General features: G+C 36.7%; 1 protein-coding gene across 1 annotated transcript in view; it reads left to right on the forward strand.

Moving 5' to 3' along the window:
• Positions 1-19,916, forward strand: part of LOC150086007 (syntaxin-1A-like) — a 209,916-nt gene that overhangs the window by 128,614 nt on the left and 61,386 nt on the right. The window contains exons 7-8 of the mRNA XM_090374769.1: positions 182-255; positions 15,815-15,952. Coding sequence (XP_090230895.1) covers positions 182-255; positions 15,815-15,952 — 212 coding nt within the window. The remainder of the gene's footprint in view (positions 1-181; positions 256-15,814; positions 15,953-19,916) is intronic.

Consider the following 19,916-nt stretch of genomic DNA (forward strand, 5'->3'; position numbering starts at 1 on the left):
GTCCTCAAAGAAGATGTTTACACATAAAACATCTTTCATGCGTACAGGGTACACACATGGTTTTTTTTTATATTCAGATTATCTTTAATAATTTTTGATTAACATAAACCAATTTCTTTCTTTAATCCTGAGAGTGTTAATCATGCTAGTGTGATTATTAATTAATTTTATTTTTTTATAGTTGGATATGATATAAATGGTGTCGATATTGACCAGATGCTTGAAGAAAATAGTACAGCAATTTTTACGCAGTCTGTGAGTATCCGTCTGTATTTATTTATTTGTTTTGTTTCACCTTTACATAAGTGACTGCAAAAAAATATCAAAATGGAAAAAATTTAATTATTAACAACCAATAGATTCCTAAATTCAGATTTTTGTACACAAATTATTATTTCAAAAGAAGCAAGCTGTGCACAAGTTTTCTGTCATTTCTTTACCTGTAACTTGGTTATAATAAAGAATTCTTATAAAAGAGTAATAATTATACTATTCTGCAATTTTAAAAATTCACTGATGTTTTCTCAGACAAGGGAGTTTCTGAATCATTTTCTAATGCTGTTTTCAAAATGACCGGTTTGTTTCCATCATATCAGGTTTCTTCAAAAATCACAAAAGAAAATTAGATTTTTCACAAAATTTTATTAATTTTGGCAGAATTTGTGCACCAAAATTACAACAAATGCTACTTTTATATTTAAATACACGTTGAAAACTATTAAAAAGAGCAGTGTGGTAAAAAGTTCACTAAACACTCACCTCTCGTTTTAAAAACTGATCTACGATGGGTCAAATTTTCGTTTCTTTGATTTTCTTGCAGATCCTTTCACTTTACAGTCCCTCTTCAGTATCCAGCAGTAGCCATCCATCATGCTGACATTCCAACTCCCCTGGTACCTCATCTCCTTGTCTTTATTGTTCTAGTGAAACCTCTCACTTGTCCTTCACTAACACTTCCTAGATTTTCTGGGAAGTATTCAATGTGGGAGTGTAAAAAGTGTACCTTGACACTCATGTTGTAGCCCAGCTTCTTGAAGTTTGCCAAGATATTTTCAACTATTTCTTGTAGTCTGGATCCTTGTATCCTAAGAAGTTCTCAACAACAGCCCTGAAGCTAATCCATTCCTGTTTTTCTCTTTTAGCATTAGTTTAGGCATATGATGCAAGAAAGCAAGCTTATACAGCATCAGCCAAACAATAAAAAAAAAAATAAATAAATTTTTATGTACCAGGTACATAATGAGTTGCTGCCTTTCTACTCTGAGACTGATAGTGTCATAGTGGCAGCTGTTAAAAACGTCTTTACTGCAGGAACTCATTACAAAACTGATACAGTAGAATAAATAAAAAAAAGTATTGCTGCATTTTATTTTTATTGAAAAAATAATTTCCGTACAATGAAATACAATGAATGGAATTTTTCATTGTACTAGTGTACAATGAAATAATCCATATAAAATATATTATAATAACACTAAAATTATTTGTCTATCAATCTTTCTCGAAAAATTGATAAATTTATTCAATTTATAAGCATGTAAATTAAAAGCAAACGACGAAACCTTCCATGGCAAGCGCATAACACATACTGAACAAGGATTAGCGAGAAATATCCATGCTCGCGATTTTGTCACTCCCCTTTCCCCCACCCACTGAGCGCTGTTTTGACCGGGAAAGATAATTTTAGCCACGCCCATGTTTTTTTATGGCGGAAAATGTTCACGGCGCTTTAAAATTCACATTTTTTTAGGTTTCATTTTATATTAAATCAGCGATCGCGAATACAGATACCGCAAATAGTGGGCATTTACTGTATTTGACTTAATATCTAAATTGAAGACATCTTTCATAAATTTAGAAAACTTCTTTCCAGCCTTAGAATTTAATTCTAGATTGATATCACCAGCGAGAACTATAGGTATACGATCCAGTGGCTCTTCCAATAATTTTGCACCTTCAATGGAATATGGCATCAAATTCTTGTTTATGAATTTTTGAATTATATCTAATGACATCCCTGGAGTGATGTATATGGCAACGATGAAAATAGATTCACTATTGAATTTGCATAAAGATCCACAAATGTCTCCAATTTCATCTGATACCGCTGTTGCATTACTGCTATTATGTTGTGCAAAGATATGTGGTGTACTTATGATAGTTTTTGAAGCAATTAGCGCGTTGGTTGATATATCGCAACACCACCACTACAAACATCCGACCTTTTAAATTAAGTCACACATTGGAATATATGTTCATCATTATTCAACCCCGTTTCACTTAATATCAATATTTTGGATTGCTGTACGATTGTGTCTGTTTCGATATCTCGAACATGGGCCCGTAAACTTTGTACATTCATTGACGATATAGATCCACTTTGTATGAAAAATTGCAGTTCATCCTGTAGAGACGGTAGCTTATTATTTTTTAAGCGATCTAGTTCAGCACGAAGTTCTATATTACTAGTAGCTTTGCCATGGTGAAATGTGAAATCGCTGCGAGGATTTGTAATATATAAACCTTGCAATGAGGTCACTCGAGATAACACCAAGTATACAAGTTGCTTCATAATTATATACAACTTTGTCAAAGGTCCGTCCTTGAGATTTATGTATAGTCAAAGCACAAGCAGATACTAAAGGAAATTGTGTACGTTTACATTTTAATTACCAATTAATCTTGAATGGAATTGTAGTTGATCATTTTATAATAGATACGGATTGACTATGTAAATGTTTATCTTTTGCATATTGTTTATAACGAGATTGAAGATTGTCCTATTTTTGACTCAGGAAATTTCATCCATACTCGTTTAACTGTTTCGTCGTCCTCAAATTCGAAATATACTAAAGTACTGATGGCACCATTTCCCAATCCGTCGACCACATCTATAATTGTAGTAATCATTAGCATTAGCATTAGTAGAGGCATTTGATGCAAGAAAGCAAGCTTATGCAGCATCAGTCAAAAAAAAAAATAAAGTAAAATAAATAAATAAAAAATAACCACTTCCACTTCACCCCTCTGTTCGTTCGAAATACCTGTCCAGCTGAGCCTTAAACTTATTTAGGCTATCAACTTCCACGACAAGGGGGCGCCTCCGTAGCCAGGTGGGAAGGAGCAGCAGTGCGTAGCACACGCTTCTTGATTAGACCGGGGTTCGAGCCCGTCACCACCAAATACGGAGGATGCGGAAAGGTCAAGGAATGACCACCGCATATCCCGGAGCAATATGGCCTTAGTTGCTAATGCTCCTAAAAACCAAATAACTAACTAACTCCACGACAAGGGATGGAAGTCTCTTTCACCTACCAACCACCCGCTGGCTAAACGCAAATTTCCACACATCTATCCTACATCTGTCTTTCCTCAATTTGAACTTATGCCCTCTCAGGTGATTATTCTGAGCAAGAGGAAGAATCCCATCAGCATTGAGCATGCTCAAACCATTCAAGGCTTTGTGCACCTCTATCAGATCACCTCGCTGGTGCCTAGTCTCCAGACACTGTAATTCGCAAAACTTAAGCCTTTCTTCGTAAGAGCACCCCTTTGTTCCATTCACTAATCTTGTTGCCCTTCTCTGTACTCGTTCCAGCAGCTCTACATCCTTCTTGAAATGAGGCCTCCAGGCCTGTATACAGTACTCTAGGTGTGGCCTAACCATTGCCTTATACAAGGGAATAATCACCTCCTTATCCCTGCTAGAAAAATTCCTATATATCATTGACAATACACCATGAGCTACTCTTGCAGCCCGTCTGCACTGCTCAGAAAACTTCATATCTGCCTGCACAACCACCCCCAGTTCTCTTTCACCAGGTCTCTCTACCACTGTCAGTGTAGTACCACAGAGTTGATATGTTGCTCTGGGGTTGCTGTTTCCCCATATGTAGTACTTTACATTTGTCAATGTTAAACTTCATTTGCCATCTCTCAGCCCATCTGCTCAACCTTTCCAGATCCTGTTACAGCAGCATAGTGTCAGTAGTGTCGTTGACAACCCTGCCAACCTTCGTATCATCTGCAAACTTGGACATTAAGCTTGATATACCATCATCAATATCACTTATAAATACAGAGAACAATAAAGGACCCAATACTGAACCCTGAGGGACTCCACTAATAACATTAGTCCATGATGAGCAGTGTCCATTGATTACCACTCTCTGTACAGTTTTCCTTTCAATCATGTACGGTTTTCCTTTCAATAATGAAATGTAGAATATATGGAAGTCCTGCAGTTTCAGTCACTGACATTTTATGAATTTTATTTTGCATACTTGCTAATTGTTCTTCAGAATGATATCCTTGGTATAAATCTTGTGCAACCACTTCATGAGGTTCATCTACAACTAAAGCATTTGTATTATAGGCATTTACATCACTATTTCTTAAAAATAGTCGAATCCCTTGCAGACATAAATTAGTAGCATCTTCTTTGGTAACAAATCTCGATTCTATAATTTTCAGTTCATCTGGTAATAAAGCTTCTCTGTTGCCTATTTTTGTAAGAATTTTAGTAAATGTACTATCAGACTGTCGAACAACTTGTACTAATTCATGAAATTGTAGTGAATGCCATAATTCTGGAGCAATCAATGAGTTCTTCAGGCATTTATATATAGGTGTAGCAAGAACTGGAGGCAATTGCCAAAAATCTCCAATGAAATATATATTCATACCTCCAAACAGTATTTCATGAACACCAGGTATCTGCTTTAAATGCAGTTCTATATTGTTGAAGAATTTCATTACTAAGTTGAAGATTATTTGATAGACATATACAGAAAGCAGAATGCACTGTTGTACCATCGATTGCCACAGCAGCATTGCCCATGGAGGCACAAGTAACACATTACAAAAGTGATTATACGTTACCATCAATAATTTAAGAGTAAATGTCTTTCCACAGCCAGCAAGTCCAGTGAGAAATACTTGTATCGGTTCATGTATCTGATTATCAATTTGAAGATAGATAGCTTCAAATAATAATGCACATTGTTCATTATTAGTACTACTCGTCAAAAGACAGTATTCTTCAGATGGTAAGACATTCTCTTGCTTCCTAATGACAGATGATAATTTATTCGTCATTGCCATTCTCATCTCTACATCAATAGTTTTCTTGTCGGTAAAGAAATCATCATCAATTTCTTTTGATTTAAGAAATTCTTTATTCTATTTTTTTTTTCTGCCGCCAGTCCATTTTTATGATTCTCATTAAGTTTGATACAAAGTTGCCTACAAATTGCTAGCGTCTTTTCAATATCAATATCAGATTTGAACTCTTTTCTTCTAAAAGTAATTATCTCTTTGCTGGTTTCATAAAGTTCAAAATATTTATTTTCCTTCAAAATTTCATTCTCCTCATTGATAAATGGTATATATAAAGTTCCATTTCGCATATATGTTCATGAAGACATTGTATTATAATTTCAATACCGAATTATTTTAGGAAATTGTCTTTTCACCCATCCCCCATTCCCTTTTCGATAATGAGCAGTAAATCGTGCAAGAGTTATATCTTTTAATATTTTGCCCCATTTTTTTCATATTTATATTACATTTTATATTTCTTATTTATATTACAGGCCTCCAGACCTGTACACAGGTCTGGAGGCCTCATTTTTGGAAAGATGTTGAGTTGCTAGAATGAGTACAAAGAATGGCAAAATTGGTGAGGGGAACAAAGGGGTGCTCTTACCAAGAAAGGCTTAAGTTCTGCAAATTGCAGCTCATGGAGAGTAGGCACCTGCGAGGTGATCTGATTGAAGTGTATAAGGCTTTGAATGGGTTGAGCAAGCTGAATGCTGATGGGATTCTTCCTCTTGCTCAGACTAATAACCTGAGGGGCACAGTTTCAAATTGAGGAAAGATAGTTGTAGAATAGATGTGCGGAAATTTGCCTTTAGCCAGTGGGTGTTGATTGGTGAAACAGGTTTCCATCTTTTGTCGTGGAAGCTAATAGCCTAAATAAATTTAAGGCTGAGCTGGACAGGCATTTCGAACAAATGGAGGAGTGAAATGGGAGGGGTTTTTTTTGGCTGATGCTGCATAAGCTTGCTTTCTTGCATCGTATGCCTCTACTAATGCTAATATCAAAAATACTATCTTTCCATATATCCAAAGACACTATCGACTTGTTCATTCAATTCAGCTATTGATTTACATTATTTCGGACACTCATGTGGCCATACTGATGGCATGTATTCAATCGCTCTTGAAGACACGGACATTGGGTATTGTAATAAATACCAAGCTGCCTCTTGTGAACTCATCTACACTTAATACTCGTGTTAGATCAGTTATATCCCTATCAGGATATTTTTCTTGTAGCTCTATAATTTTCCATTGCAGGCTGCTTATTCTTCTGTTAGTTTAATTCACATATTCAACTGCATATGCTGCATCTGAATATTCTTCTGTAATAAATTGTAAATCCAAATTAGACTTGAGCACTCTTAAATCCAAGGATTGTAATTATTCATAAATTTCTCTTCTATCTTGTGTTTAAGAAATACACGTGGTCGTGTGATACCAGCCCTGAAAATATTTAGATATTCTTCTTCTGATTGGCATTGATTTGATTTAAGGAATTCTTAGGATTATCCAATTCTAATGAGTCGTGATTTTATGATATTTTTTGCGATAAGCCGAACTTTGATTGTCATCTGTGGCCATTGGTATCAATATACGAGTTTGCAACATTGGCCGAAAAGGTGCTTCAAATTTACATCCGTGTCAGTTTGCATTCTTATTTTTATAACACATAAAAGTATGTTTATGTTGCTGTAAATTTGAATAATCTGAAGTTTTCGCTATAGAACATAATGCATCTATCATTTGGATTGCTTCCTCCATCCCACCTTTTTTTCTTCTAATGCTGCAGAGGGTGCATTGTTCATTTATAATAATATACACTGTGCTGCCACTTTATTAGGTACACCTACCTAGTAACGTCTTGTGCCTCCTTTAGCCTTCAAAACAGCCTGAATTCGTCTAGGCATGGAGTGAACAAGATGCTGAAAACATTGTGCAGGAATGGAGTACCATGCAGACATGAGTGTGTCACTCAGTTCCTTGAGATTCGACGGAGGCCTACAGCGAACAACCCTTTCCAGCTCATCCCAAAGATGTTCAATAGGATTGAGATCCAGGGACTGAGTGGGCCACTGCAGCAAAGACAAGTCATTGTCATGTTCCTGGAACCATTCCATAGTGATTCGGGCTTTGTGCACCCACGCATTATCCTGCTGGAAGTAACCATGTGACTGAGGATAAACTGCCAACATGAATGGATGCACTTGGTCAGCAACAATGTTTAGGTACGATGTGGCATTCAGACGTGAATCTATGGGTATCAATGGACCCAACGTGTGCCAAGAAAACATTCCCCACACCATTACACTACCTCCACCACCTTGCATAGTAGTCGTCAGACATGACGGGTCCATGGATTCATGTTTTTTCACCAAATTCTGAGCCTTCCATCAACATGATGCACAGGGAACTTCGACTTGTCAGACCAAGCAACTGTTTTCCAATCCTCAATAGTCCAGTGCTGGTGTTGCTGTGTCCACAGGAGGCATGCTCTCTTGTCCTTCATTGATAACAAAGGTACACGATGTGGCTGTCGTCAGCTGTTGTAGCCCATTCACGACAAAGTGCGACTAGTGGTCAGGTGCAATATTTAGTTCTGTGCACCAAGGTTGTATTCTGACGTGATGTGCAACATTGTGGCCCATCTGTTTGCTTGCACAATTCTAACCATCCTCCTCTGACCTCTCTCATCAACAAGCAATTTTCTTCCACAGGAGTGCTGTTGAGAGGATGTTTTCTGTTCGTTGCACCATTCTCGATGCACCCTTGAAAATGGTGCGTGAAAAGTTCAGGAAAACTGCCATTTCAGAGATGCTTTGTCCAGCACGTCTTGCACCTACTACCATGCGACGTTCGAAGTCTGTTAGATAGTTTGTTAGATAGTTAAGCGTACGGTTTGTACGCTTAACTATATTAGAAAGGTTGTTCTGCTGCATTTATATCCACAGTTGTGACTTGCAACATTGTGGGACAAACCATTTGTGTGCACAGCAGGGGTGTACCTAATAAAGTGGCAGCACAGTGTATGTGCATGTGAACTTCTTCAATGTTGAAATTCAATGCGTTTAAAGAAATTCACAACATAATATTTCCCAAAAGGACTGTAGGTTTTGGATTTTAAAATTTTGAATATACTCTCAACAATTTTATTAAAGTATATGGCACACGTTCGGGATCTTCATTTATTAATGTAGCTCTTTCCGTGTAAGGTAGATCTATAACTTTGTTAGTTGTAATTTCTTGTTTACATCTGATTTTGTATAACATATATAGTAACATGTGCCATGTTGGTTCACACGCACTCAACGTTAAGAACATTGTAGGTTTTCCTAATTGACGAATCATGGCAAACACATCTCGTTTATGTTGACTCCAATAATATGCTGAATTGGGAATTGATTTTAGAAATGCCAAGTTAGACTCTAATGACTAGTTTATAAATTCTTTCGATTCCAATGTAGAATGAATAATGTTAGCTGTTATTCCTAATGATTTAAATGAAATTAATAGAGGCACTGGTTAAAGAAGCACTGCAGGATCATCTAGACAAGACTTCAGTTATAGCTCGGACACAACATGGGTTTGTTAAGGTGAAGTCTTGTCTGACCAATTTGATTGGATATTATGATGTAGTCACAAAGGAACTGGATGCAAAGAATAATTTTGATATATGTTTGGATTTTAGAAAAGCTTTTGATACTGCTGCACAAGGAAGACTGCTGCACAAATTGGAGCAGTGTGACTTTGGAGGCAAATTGCTACTATAGATAAAGGGGTGGTTAAGTGGGAGAAGACAGTGAGTGGTAATCAGTGGACACTGCTCTTTGTGGACTAATGTTATTAGTGGAATTCCCCAGGGTTCAGTGTTGGGTCCATTTTTGTTTTCTGTATTTATTAATGATATTTATGATGGTATATCGGGCTTAATGTCCAAGTTTGCAGGTGATAGGAAGGTCAGCAGGGTTATTAATGACACTAATGACAGTATGATGCTGCAACAGGATCTAGAAAAGTTGAGCAGATGTGCTCTGAGTTGGCAACTGAAGTTTAACATTGACAAATGAAAAGTACTGCATATGGAAAGCAGTAACCCCAGAGTAACATATCAACTGTGTGGTACTACACTGACAGTGGTAGAGAATGAAAAGGACCTGGAGAGTAATTGTGCAGGCAGATATGAAGTTTTCTGAGCAGTGCATACGGTCTGCAAGAGTAGCTCATGGTGTCTTGTCAGTGATATACAGGAATTTTTTTAGCAGGGATAAGGAGGTGATTATTCCCTTGTATAAGGCAATGGTTAGGCCACACCTTGAGTACTGTACAGAGGTCTGGAGGCCTCATTATAGGAAGGATATAGAGCTGCTGGAACGATTACAGAGAAGGGCAACAAGATTAGTGAATGGAACAAAGGGTTACTCTTAACAGTTATTCATAACTGGGTTGAAGTTATGATAACTTCAGCTATGAAAGGCCTCATAACTACCTTGTAGTATGAGGCCTTTGCCCTTAAATACTTTATAGTCTATATCACTACGCACCATCAGGCATCTATCATATTGTGAAGTTATACTTGATAACTGGGTTGTCACTATTGCAACACCAAGGTACCTGCCCACCCACCGAAGAGAAGCCAACAAGCTTTGAAACTGTGCCGTCTGGGTGGTGGTATCTGCTGAGAATAAATAACAATAGTCTTCCCCACTGGTGAAGTGTTATTTATTCGAGGTAGTACAGTACCATGGCAACTCGTTGCGAAGGCAGTCACAATATGAGATATAACCAAAACGATGCCAATTTAATTAATTAATTTAACTACTTTGGTAGATAGCTATGTTAAAATGATGCATTTTCACTAATCTACATATTAGTGTATAAAGTGTAAAGTGTATGTTTAAAGTGTATATTTTTCTGATATGCAAGAAATTCTATTAAATTAAAAAGTTTTGAATTTAATAGATAAAGACATGCCATGTCTGGTAAAAGTAGTTAATTGAATCCTAGTGCAATATTCGGAGGATAGAATCTGATGAAAGCCACCCTAATGTTTGTGTAGGGCTATGAATATGCCTCCATCAACTATTACTACAACTACGAAGAATGCTAATAAAATAAAACAAATGATGCAAAGTGGTAGGTAAAATTTTGTGCCCGGAACCTAACCCTGTGATTTCTGATTGACTCCATTATATAGAGGGTTCCATTTGCGCCTGGGCCCCCCCAGGAACCTAACCCCGATGTAAATTGCACCTGTGTAGCCAGGTGGGAAGGAGCAGCAGTGCGTAGCACACGCTTCTTGATTAGACAGGGGTTCGAGCCCGTCACCATCAAATACAGAGAATGCGGAAAGGTCAGGGAATGACCACCGCATATCCTGGATCAATATGGCCTTAGTTGCTAATGCTCCTGAAAACCAAATAACAACAATTAATGGATTTTTACCCTAACCTTCCCTACCCAATGCTCAAATAACAACAATTAATGGATTTTTACCCTACCCTTCCCTACCCAATGCTCAAGTTTGTAACTGGTAGGGCCTATCATTATAGTTGGAGAATGTTGCCAGCAGTCTCCAGTAAATTGGGTCCAACTTTATATATCTGTACAGGCAACTCTCAATTTACGAACATTTGCTATAGCGAATGTCACAATTCATTCAGAATTTCTTAAAGCCACCAATAGATAGAGTTCCTTATAAAACGAAATGTCAAACTTATAGTAAACAAAATTGTAAGATTTAAATAAATAAACTTTTAAAAAATGTATTTTTTACAATAATTATCAGAAAATTATATTATAATTATACTGAACTGTTCTTGGTTAAACTAATCTAGCCAGTAAAAAAAATGTTGGTTTACATATCACGCCGGTGTAGAATGTTTTCTCGTGGGAGAAAACAGCTTTTAAATCAATTTCTGAGGGGTTGGCAATATTTGAACAATTAGACACAAATATGGAAAGAATTGAAAAGGTGAAAAGAGGCTTTTATGACTGTCTAGCTTTATACAGTGGAATTTTTGAAGAAAAAAGGAAACTTAAAAACATGTTTTAAAAAAAGTGGAAACCCAGCTGTTTCTTTATTATCAGACACCCTTCCACCTGCCTCATCTACACCTAGTATCACTTATGTGGAAAATATTGAACTCTGATGAAGATAATGACGAGTAAAAGTTGAATACAGTACATATGTATGTACAGTACATATATTATGTTAGTTCTGTACTTATTTTCTTTATTTCTATTTTGTAACTCTATGTTTTTAATTAAAATTAACAAGTACGATATCTTTTTTCTTTTTTTTTTCTTATTTTATTTTATTTTATTTTACGTTACATATTGTATACGATAAACCATAACGCATGCATACATTATAATAAAACGTATTGTATAGACCATTGATGTTTAGTACATAGTTTTAATGCTTTAAAATGGCTGCTAATGTACACAATACGTATCATAAAAGTTCAGGAATGCAAGATACACATAACGAACAACGTCTTGGAATGGAACTCGTTCATAAACAGAGAGTTGCCTGTATATGTTTTTGTTTACTATTGGCTGCCTACTCTGTATGGGTTTTGGTGCATAATGGTCTTTAGCTGACATTGCGCAGTAAAACCTCCAATGACAACAACAACAGTATGGGTTTTAAACTTAAATTTGATATCTACCCATTGTTGCTACATATTCCTGTAATAAGAAAATTGTAAAATTTTGGTGTGTATGTGTTTAAATGATTGTAATTAAATGCCATGTACTTCTGTTATACTAATTTTGGGGTCCACATCAATTCATTTCAAGACAATTCGTACAACCGTTTGATGCATGAGAATTCACTGTGTGACAATTTGGTACCTGGCAGTTCGATGTATGACACAATTTGGTGAATGATATATTGCTGTGTGTGACAATTTAGTACATGACAGATCAATGTATGACACAATTTGTTGAATGACATTTTTGCTGTGAGTAACAATTTAGTGAAAGAAATTCCATGGCAATTACAATTTGGTGAGTAAGACATTTTGTTGTTTTTCCTGACAATTTGGTGTATCACACAGAGATCAGAAATTAACAAAATCAGTGAAATGAAAGGTTTAGGAAACGAGAGCAATTTTGATAACTTAGAAAGGAGGAATACAGAAATTTATAAAAAAAGAAAATGATATATTTTCTATCCATTTATTTTGTATAAAAGGATTTGTGCCTATCCTTCTCATAAGTCAACCAATTTGCTTATTGGAGGCTTGAAGTGGTGGAACTCGTGTTTAGTCTCCAGAGCTAAGTTTTAGTCAACCCTTCCCCATCTCTTCCATCATGCAGTATGATTGATGACTTTTGAGGTTATGATGAACATCATGACAAGATCCAATCTTCCTTGCATTTCGAGGGTACAGCTCTAAAACAGTGTTCACAGGCTGGCTGCTAGTTAGGACACTGGACCGAACCTATTGGTAACTCTTTAGGAGTCTTCCGGTTCAGCTAGTGCATAATCTTGCTACCTCTACTCTGCCAGACAGTGACTGGAGGGAGTCCGAGTATTGTATATGTAGGGAGCATTGTTGAGACCACGTTATGTCAAGGATCTGGGTATATTCTTACCATGTGTACGCGATACCCAAAAATTTCATTACTTCATACAGCATGTCCCCCCCCCCACACACTTTTTCTTACTATTGAATAAACAACGAATTGTCAAACTAATAGAATAAGCTTATCTGCAAAAAGATCTAAACCTCCCAAACACTTCTTAGTTCATTTCACAAATATACATGGTCTCAATTCTAATCTCAACGATGTCCATTTCCACTTGTAGTCGGTCAAACCCAGTGTACTTTTTCTGACAGAATCCCAGTTATCGGTTGATTCAACTACTGCTCATCTCAACTGCCAAAATTATTCGCTGTATGATTCCTTTTACTTCAAAGGTTGTACTTGTGCATGTGACCGTTCTGATATTCCCTGTAATCACTTGGAGCTCTTTGACTTCCTCTCTTTGCAACTTGACTTTCTCCAGTCCAACTTTCCTAACAGTGAGGTAATTTTCCTTGGTGATTTTAATGTTCACAACTCCAGCTGCCTTCCATTTTCTAGTCACACCGACCCAGCAGGTCGAGATGCTGAGGCTTTTGCAATTACTAATGACCTAGCACAGATTGTTCATTTACCTACCAGAATACTGGACAATCCTAACCATACAGCCAACACACTTGATCTTTTTCTCACAAACAACCCTTCTAAGTACACAGTCGAAGTGTACTTTTCGAAGTGTACTGAGGTGCCTAAAGGACTCGAAGTCCTTTAGGCACCTCAGATCACAACTTGGTGATTGTCTCTTCTCCAATGGAGCCTTTATCTCATGGCTGTTCCCAACCTCTTGTTTTTTGGCATTACAAGGATGCAAAATAGGATGACCTGCGAGATTTCTTTTTTTTGGTTGGATTACTGTTTCAAAACTTCTGATGTCAACATTTGCTCAGATCATGTCAGTGAAATTATTCTTGTAGGAATGGAATCCTTTATTCCACACTCCACTTTGAAATCTCATCCTTTATCTAAACCTTGGTTTTCCAATAAATGTGCTAAGGCTGTTCAAGAGAAGAATGTTGCATATCGTAATTGGCTTGTTTCCAATTCTTCAGTTTCATTTTTTGCCTACACCAGAGCTCGCAACATTGTAAAGCAGTTATTAATCGGTCCAAACTAGATTTTGAATAGGCTGAGAGTAAAAAACTTGCTTCTTGTCCTAATGGTAGCCGAGCATTCTAGTCTCTTGCCAAAGCTATTGCCGCAACTTTTTCCCATCTCTGCTCCCACCTCTGTCAAAACCAGATGGTTCTATTGTCACTTCAGCCAAGAATAAAGCTGACCTGCTAGCATCCCATTTTTATTCCACCTCATGTATTAATGATCTTGGTAAAACCCCTCCCACCATTCCCGACACGCTCCATTCAATGCCTCCTGTAGTCTTCCATCAAAAGGATTTTGACGAATCGTGATGCTAAGAAAACCCTAGGTCCTGGTGGTATTTCTCCACTTGTTCTCAAAACCTGTGCTCCTGAACTTACTCCTGTTCTTTGCCTCCTTTTTCACTTTCTTATCCCAAAGGTGTCTTTCCTTCTGCTTGGAAATTTGCTGATATCCAGCCAGTTCCTAAAGGTGACAAATCACTTCCATCCAATTATCGTCCCATTGCAATTACTTCTATTCTTTCTTAAGTAATGGAGAAATCAATTAACCGCAACTCTTAAACTATCTTGAAACCTTCCGTCTGATCAGCAATCACTAGTTTGGATTTGTCGTCTGATCAACGATCGCCAGTATGGATTCCATCAGTGTCAATCCACTGGTGATATTCTGTCTTATGTTACCCATTTATGGACAAATTCAATGGAAAAGTTTGGTGAAACACAAGCAGTCGCTCTTGACATCTCAAAGGCTTTCGATCGTGTTTGGCATAAAGGTCTTCTAAACAAGCTTCCATCTTATAATTTGCCAACTTTTATGTAATTGGTTATCCAGTTTTCTCTCTGAAAGCTCACTGAGGGTGATGGTAGATGGTTCTCTGTCTTCTAACTTCTCCACTAATGCTAGTGTTGCCCAAGGTTCAGTTCTTTCCCTCCACTCTTCTTGTATATTAATGACCTTCTTATATATTATACCTACTACTAATTTCTTTCAATAAAAACCGTAGAGTGGATTGCAAACCAAATGTCAGAAGATGCTGATTATCCAACCAGCATCCATTAATGACCTCTATTTTTGATCTTTGGAACAACTCCTCCCCCATGTGTATTTCCTAAAAAAATACAACTTACAGAAGTGAAAGTGCAAACAAATTGTTTTTGTATTCCAATCTTTAACCTGTCTGTGGCACCTTTTTTAATAAGATGTAAAAAAAAAAAAAAAAAAAGTAGAATGTGCATTAAAAAAAATGAAGGTGGATAGTACACTCCATCAAAAATATAAAATATCATGAATGGCATCGTGATCGCTAAATTCACCATTTACAGAATGGCATGTTAAAAGTTTGGATTTTCTGTCTTGCTTCGCCATACATCAAATTCTCCCAAAGAATTCACCAAATTTGATCCACTAATTTTGATGTAGGCCCTCTGACGATATGCTCGTCACTGGGCAGGTCACTCTTTCTGTAATTTGTTTGAGTGGCTAATAAAATTATATTTATTTATTAAAGGGAGTGGCAGTGATGTATGCAAAACCAACCTATTTCAAGATACTTTATGGAAGGTGGTGTATATTTGAAAATAGATATTTTGCAGTCTGTTCTGTCACTTTTAGTGCGAGAATCTACAAGACAGTATTTAAAAATATATTACCATTCACAAATAATAGTATCAAATGAACAAATCAAATTTTGTGCCCAGTTGCAAAGTTTCAGAAGTTTGTTAGATAGTACATTTTTCAAACACAAAGTGCAGATTTAAATTCTACCACAATTTTTACCTCAAGTTGGCCAATTTGTTAATTGTGCTTACAGAACGGTAAGATATCATAAAAGTTGACTACCACAAAACCAAAGAAAAGATTAATTATCATTACATGACTTTGAACACCATTATTTTTAAGATGAAGGTTGATTGGAATATAATAATTGTATACTATTATTATTGTTTTGTTGGTTTTTTTTCTGCCAATAATAGCATTTTTTTTTTTCTTGTTTATGTTACTCAGATAATTTATTGTTCATCAGATTTTGGCAGAAACTCAGAGTGCAAGGCAAGCCCTTAAAGACATCAAAGCACGTCATACTGAATTATTAAATTTAGAAAAAAGCCTCAAAGAGTTAAATACTCTCTTTGTAGATGTGGCAATGTTGGTTCAAAGTCAAGTAAGTAGACAGTGTGTATATGTGATCCAAATTGATTCTTTAGTTAAATAAATGGTTAGTATAAATATTAATAGCTGAACATTTTGTTAATTTTTTGACAAATAGAAGGATACTTTACTTTAGTGGTGTGAAAAAAAGTTTGCCAACCTGATTCAGAGGAAAGTTTTCTGTACTAGCAATTTTCTACTTGAAAAGAAAAAGGGGAGGATTGAGAGAGAGTATACAACAAATAGTGTCAGTAGTTACTGACTAGTGCAAATCTGACTGTACATATGCCAGTTGTGTATGTACATGTACACACCAGAATATAATTGCTGTTTCTTCCCCTACATGCATGCTTACACCAAACACTTTTTTGTTTTTTCTTATTTTTTTGTTATTCAGAAATAATAATTAAATGACAGATAGAATGAAAGAAGAGTTTTCAAAATAAGTTGAACATATGTTGTTCCTATAAGTGATTAGTTATAGTGACTTAATATTGTTTTTTAAACATAATACATATGATTTCTATGTATAAGGAAATGGAAGCATGGAAATAGAGGGTATTTAAATTTATTTAGTTTCCAAAGTGCAACAATTTACAAAGGAATTTTTCCTTGTAAAGATTACAGGATCTAATGCTTATATAGGGCTTAGTTAGAAATTCATCTTCAATGTATATACAGTGAATCTTATATTGACTGAAAAACTTTATAAAGAAAGGACTAAAGTGATGTCAATATTTTTAAAGAAGGCACAGGCTTATATCAGACCAGTTTTATACTCAGTGATTTCAAAAAACTCAACTGAGATACTTTGGAAATATTCCAAAGTCCCACGTTTACTTTCAAGAACCAGTCTTCTTCTGCATCTGAAGCTCCTAACAAGCATCAGCTCTCAGAAATCCGCTCAGAAGGTTCAGATTGGCTTTTGATCATTGGGAGGAGAAGCACTTTCTTTCAGCAAATTTTGTATGTTGGCATGAAATTAATTGTACTGCTGAATCCTATCCAAGTACATTTTTTTTAAATTATCGATTTGATGATTTATAACCCAGGATCAGAGATGAGTAATAATGATTTTAGATCATTATTTCTTACTCTCTTTTAGCATGTTTTTATGGCATAAAGAAATAGGTTAGCCCAGTTGTCATGCATTTTTGGGGGTGAATTTTTTTTTTTTTTTTTTGGAACAGATACCCTTTTTAGACCAGGAGTTCTCAGACTGTGACTCTACTCCTTGGAGCATAAGCAACATGGGAGAATTAATTTTTTTTTTTTTTTTTTTTGTGTGTCAGGCCTAGTAGACTGAAATTGGACTTCTGAATTTTACTAGGTTTGTTCTTTATTTACAATGAAAAGAATTTATTTTATAAAGTTGTAAGGCTCTATAATTGTTTCAATTAAAGAGTTGACTCAATATAAAAGATAAGATATACTTGTGTAGATTAAAATTTAATTATTAACAGTAAGTTGTATATTTATTTTTATTCCAATCTCTAACCCAGATGAAATCATTAGTTTTAGTCATACAAAAATTTAACCCCAGCGGCTCACATCTGGTGAGTATGGGTTTGGCACACCCAGGGTTCTGAGCTGGATATCATCATTCTTCTCTTTCTTGCTGATTCCAAGGTACTCATTTTTTTTTGGCTGATGCAGCATAAGCCTCAGGATTCCTTACACCATATGACTAATAATAATAATAATAATAAATCATACTTACAATTCATATAAATCATTTAAACATAAAAAGGCACCTGGGGCAGATGGAATCTATCCATTTATACTGAAAGAGGCAGCAAGGGAAGTGAGCAAATCTTTAGCCATAATTATTGGAGCATCGTTAGATTCAGGGGTAGTCACCATGGACTAGAGATATGCAAATGTATTCCCAATTCACAAAGGGGGTTCAAAGGATGGCACAAATAATTATAGACCTGTTAGTTTAACTTCCATCCATTCTGGGGAAAATAATAAAGTTACTGATTAAAGAGGTCATACAGGATCACATAGACAAGACTGCAGTTATAGTTCAGACACAGCATGTGTTTGTTAAGGGAAGTCTTGTCTGACGAATTTGATTGGATACTACAATGTGATCACAAAAGAACTGGATACAAAAATTAATTTTGGTATCATATACTTGGATTTCAGGAAAGCATTTGATACTGTTGCACATGGAAGACTACTGTACAAATTGTAACAGTATGGCATTAAGGGCAAGTTGCTGCAATGGATAAAGGGATGGTTGAGTGTGAGACAGCAGAGAGTGTTAATAAATGGACACTGCTCTATGTGGAATAATGTTATTAGTGGAGCCCCCCCCCCCAGTTTCGGTGCTGGGCCCATTGTTGTTTTGTGTATTTATCACTGATATTGATGAAGGCATATCAGGCTTAATTAGCATTAGCATTAGTTCCAACAGCATATGATGCAAGAAAGCAAGCTTATGCAGCATCAGCCAAAAAAAGGCTCAGCTGGATAGGTATCATTTAAGGCTCAGCTGGATAGGTATTTCATTCGAAATACCTATCCAGCCGAGCCTTAAATTTATTTAGGCTATCAACTTCCACAACAAGGGATGGAAGTCTGTTCCACGAACCAACTACCCACTGGCTAAAGGCCTGCACATCTATCCTACATTTATCTTTCCTCAATCTGAATTTATGCCATCTCAGGTGATTATTCTGAGCAAGAGGAACAATCCCATCGGCATTGAGCATGCTCAAACCATTCAAGGCTTTATACACCTCTATCAGATCACCTCGCCGGTGCCTAGTCTCCAGACACTGTAATTTGCAGAACTTAAGCCTTTCTTCATAAGAGCAATCCTTTGTTCCATTCACTAATCTTGTTGCCCTTCTCTGTACTCGTTCCAGCAGCTCTACATCCTTCTTGAAATGAGGCCTCCAGACCTGTATACAGTACTCAAGATGTGGCCTGACCATTGCCTTATACAAGGGAATAATCACCTCCTTATCCCTGCTAGAAAAATTCCTGTATATCCTTGACAAGAGACCATGAGCTACTCTTGCAGCTCGTCTGCACTGCTCAGAGAACTTCTTATCTGCCTGCACAATTACCCCCAGGTCCTTTTCATTCTCTACCACTGTCATGTAGTACCACAGAATTGATACATTGCCCTGGAGTTGCTGTTTCCCATATGTAGTACTTTACATTTGTCAATGTTAAACTTCATTTGCCACCTCTCAGCCCATCTGCTCAACCTTTCTAGATCCTGTTCCAACAGCATAGCATCAGTAGTGTCCTTAACAACCCTGCCAACCTTTGTATTGTCTGCAAACTTGGACATCAAGCTTGATATACCATCATCAATATTATTTATAAATACAGAAAACAATAATGCACCCAATACTGAACCCTGAGGGACTCCACTAATATCATTACTCCACGATGCGCAGTGTCCATTGATTACCACTCTCTGTCTTCTCCCCTTCAACCACCTCTTTATCCATAGCAGCAATTTGCCTCCAATGCCACACTGCTCCAATTTGTGCAGCAATCTTCCATGTGCAACAGTATCAAAAGCCTTTCTAAGATCCAAGTATATAATATCAAAGTTATTCCCTGCAACCAGTTCTTTTGTGACTGCATCATAGTATCCAATCAAATTGGTCAGGCAAGACTTTCCCTTAACAAACCCATGCTGTGTCTGAGCTATAACTAAAGTCTTGTTTAGAGGATCCTGCAATGCCTCCATTTATTTCCCTTGAACAGAAGTTAAACTAACAGGTCTGTAATTATCCGTGTCTCCCTTTGTCCTCCTTTGTGGATTGAGGTCACATTTGCACATCTCCAGTCCATGGATAGACGCCTCCGTAGCCAAGTGGGAAGGAGCAGCAGTGCGTAGCACACGCTTCTTGATTAGACCGGGGTTCGAGCCCGTCACCACCAAATACGGAGGATGTAGAAAGATCAGGGAATGACCACCGCATATCCAGGAGCAATATGGCCTTAGT

This window comes from Mastigoproctus giganteus, chromosome 5 (genome assembly GCF_048544385.1).
Source record: "Mastigoproctus giganteus isolate SK-2022 chromosome 5, ASM4854438v1, whole genome shotgun sequence".
Classification (NCBI taxonomy): Eukaryota; Metazoa; Arthropoda; class Arachnida; order Uropygi; family Thelyphonidae; genus Mastigoproctus; species Mastigoproctus giganteus.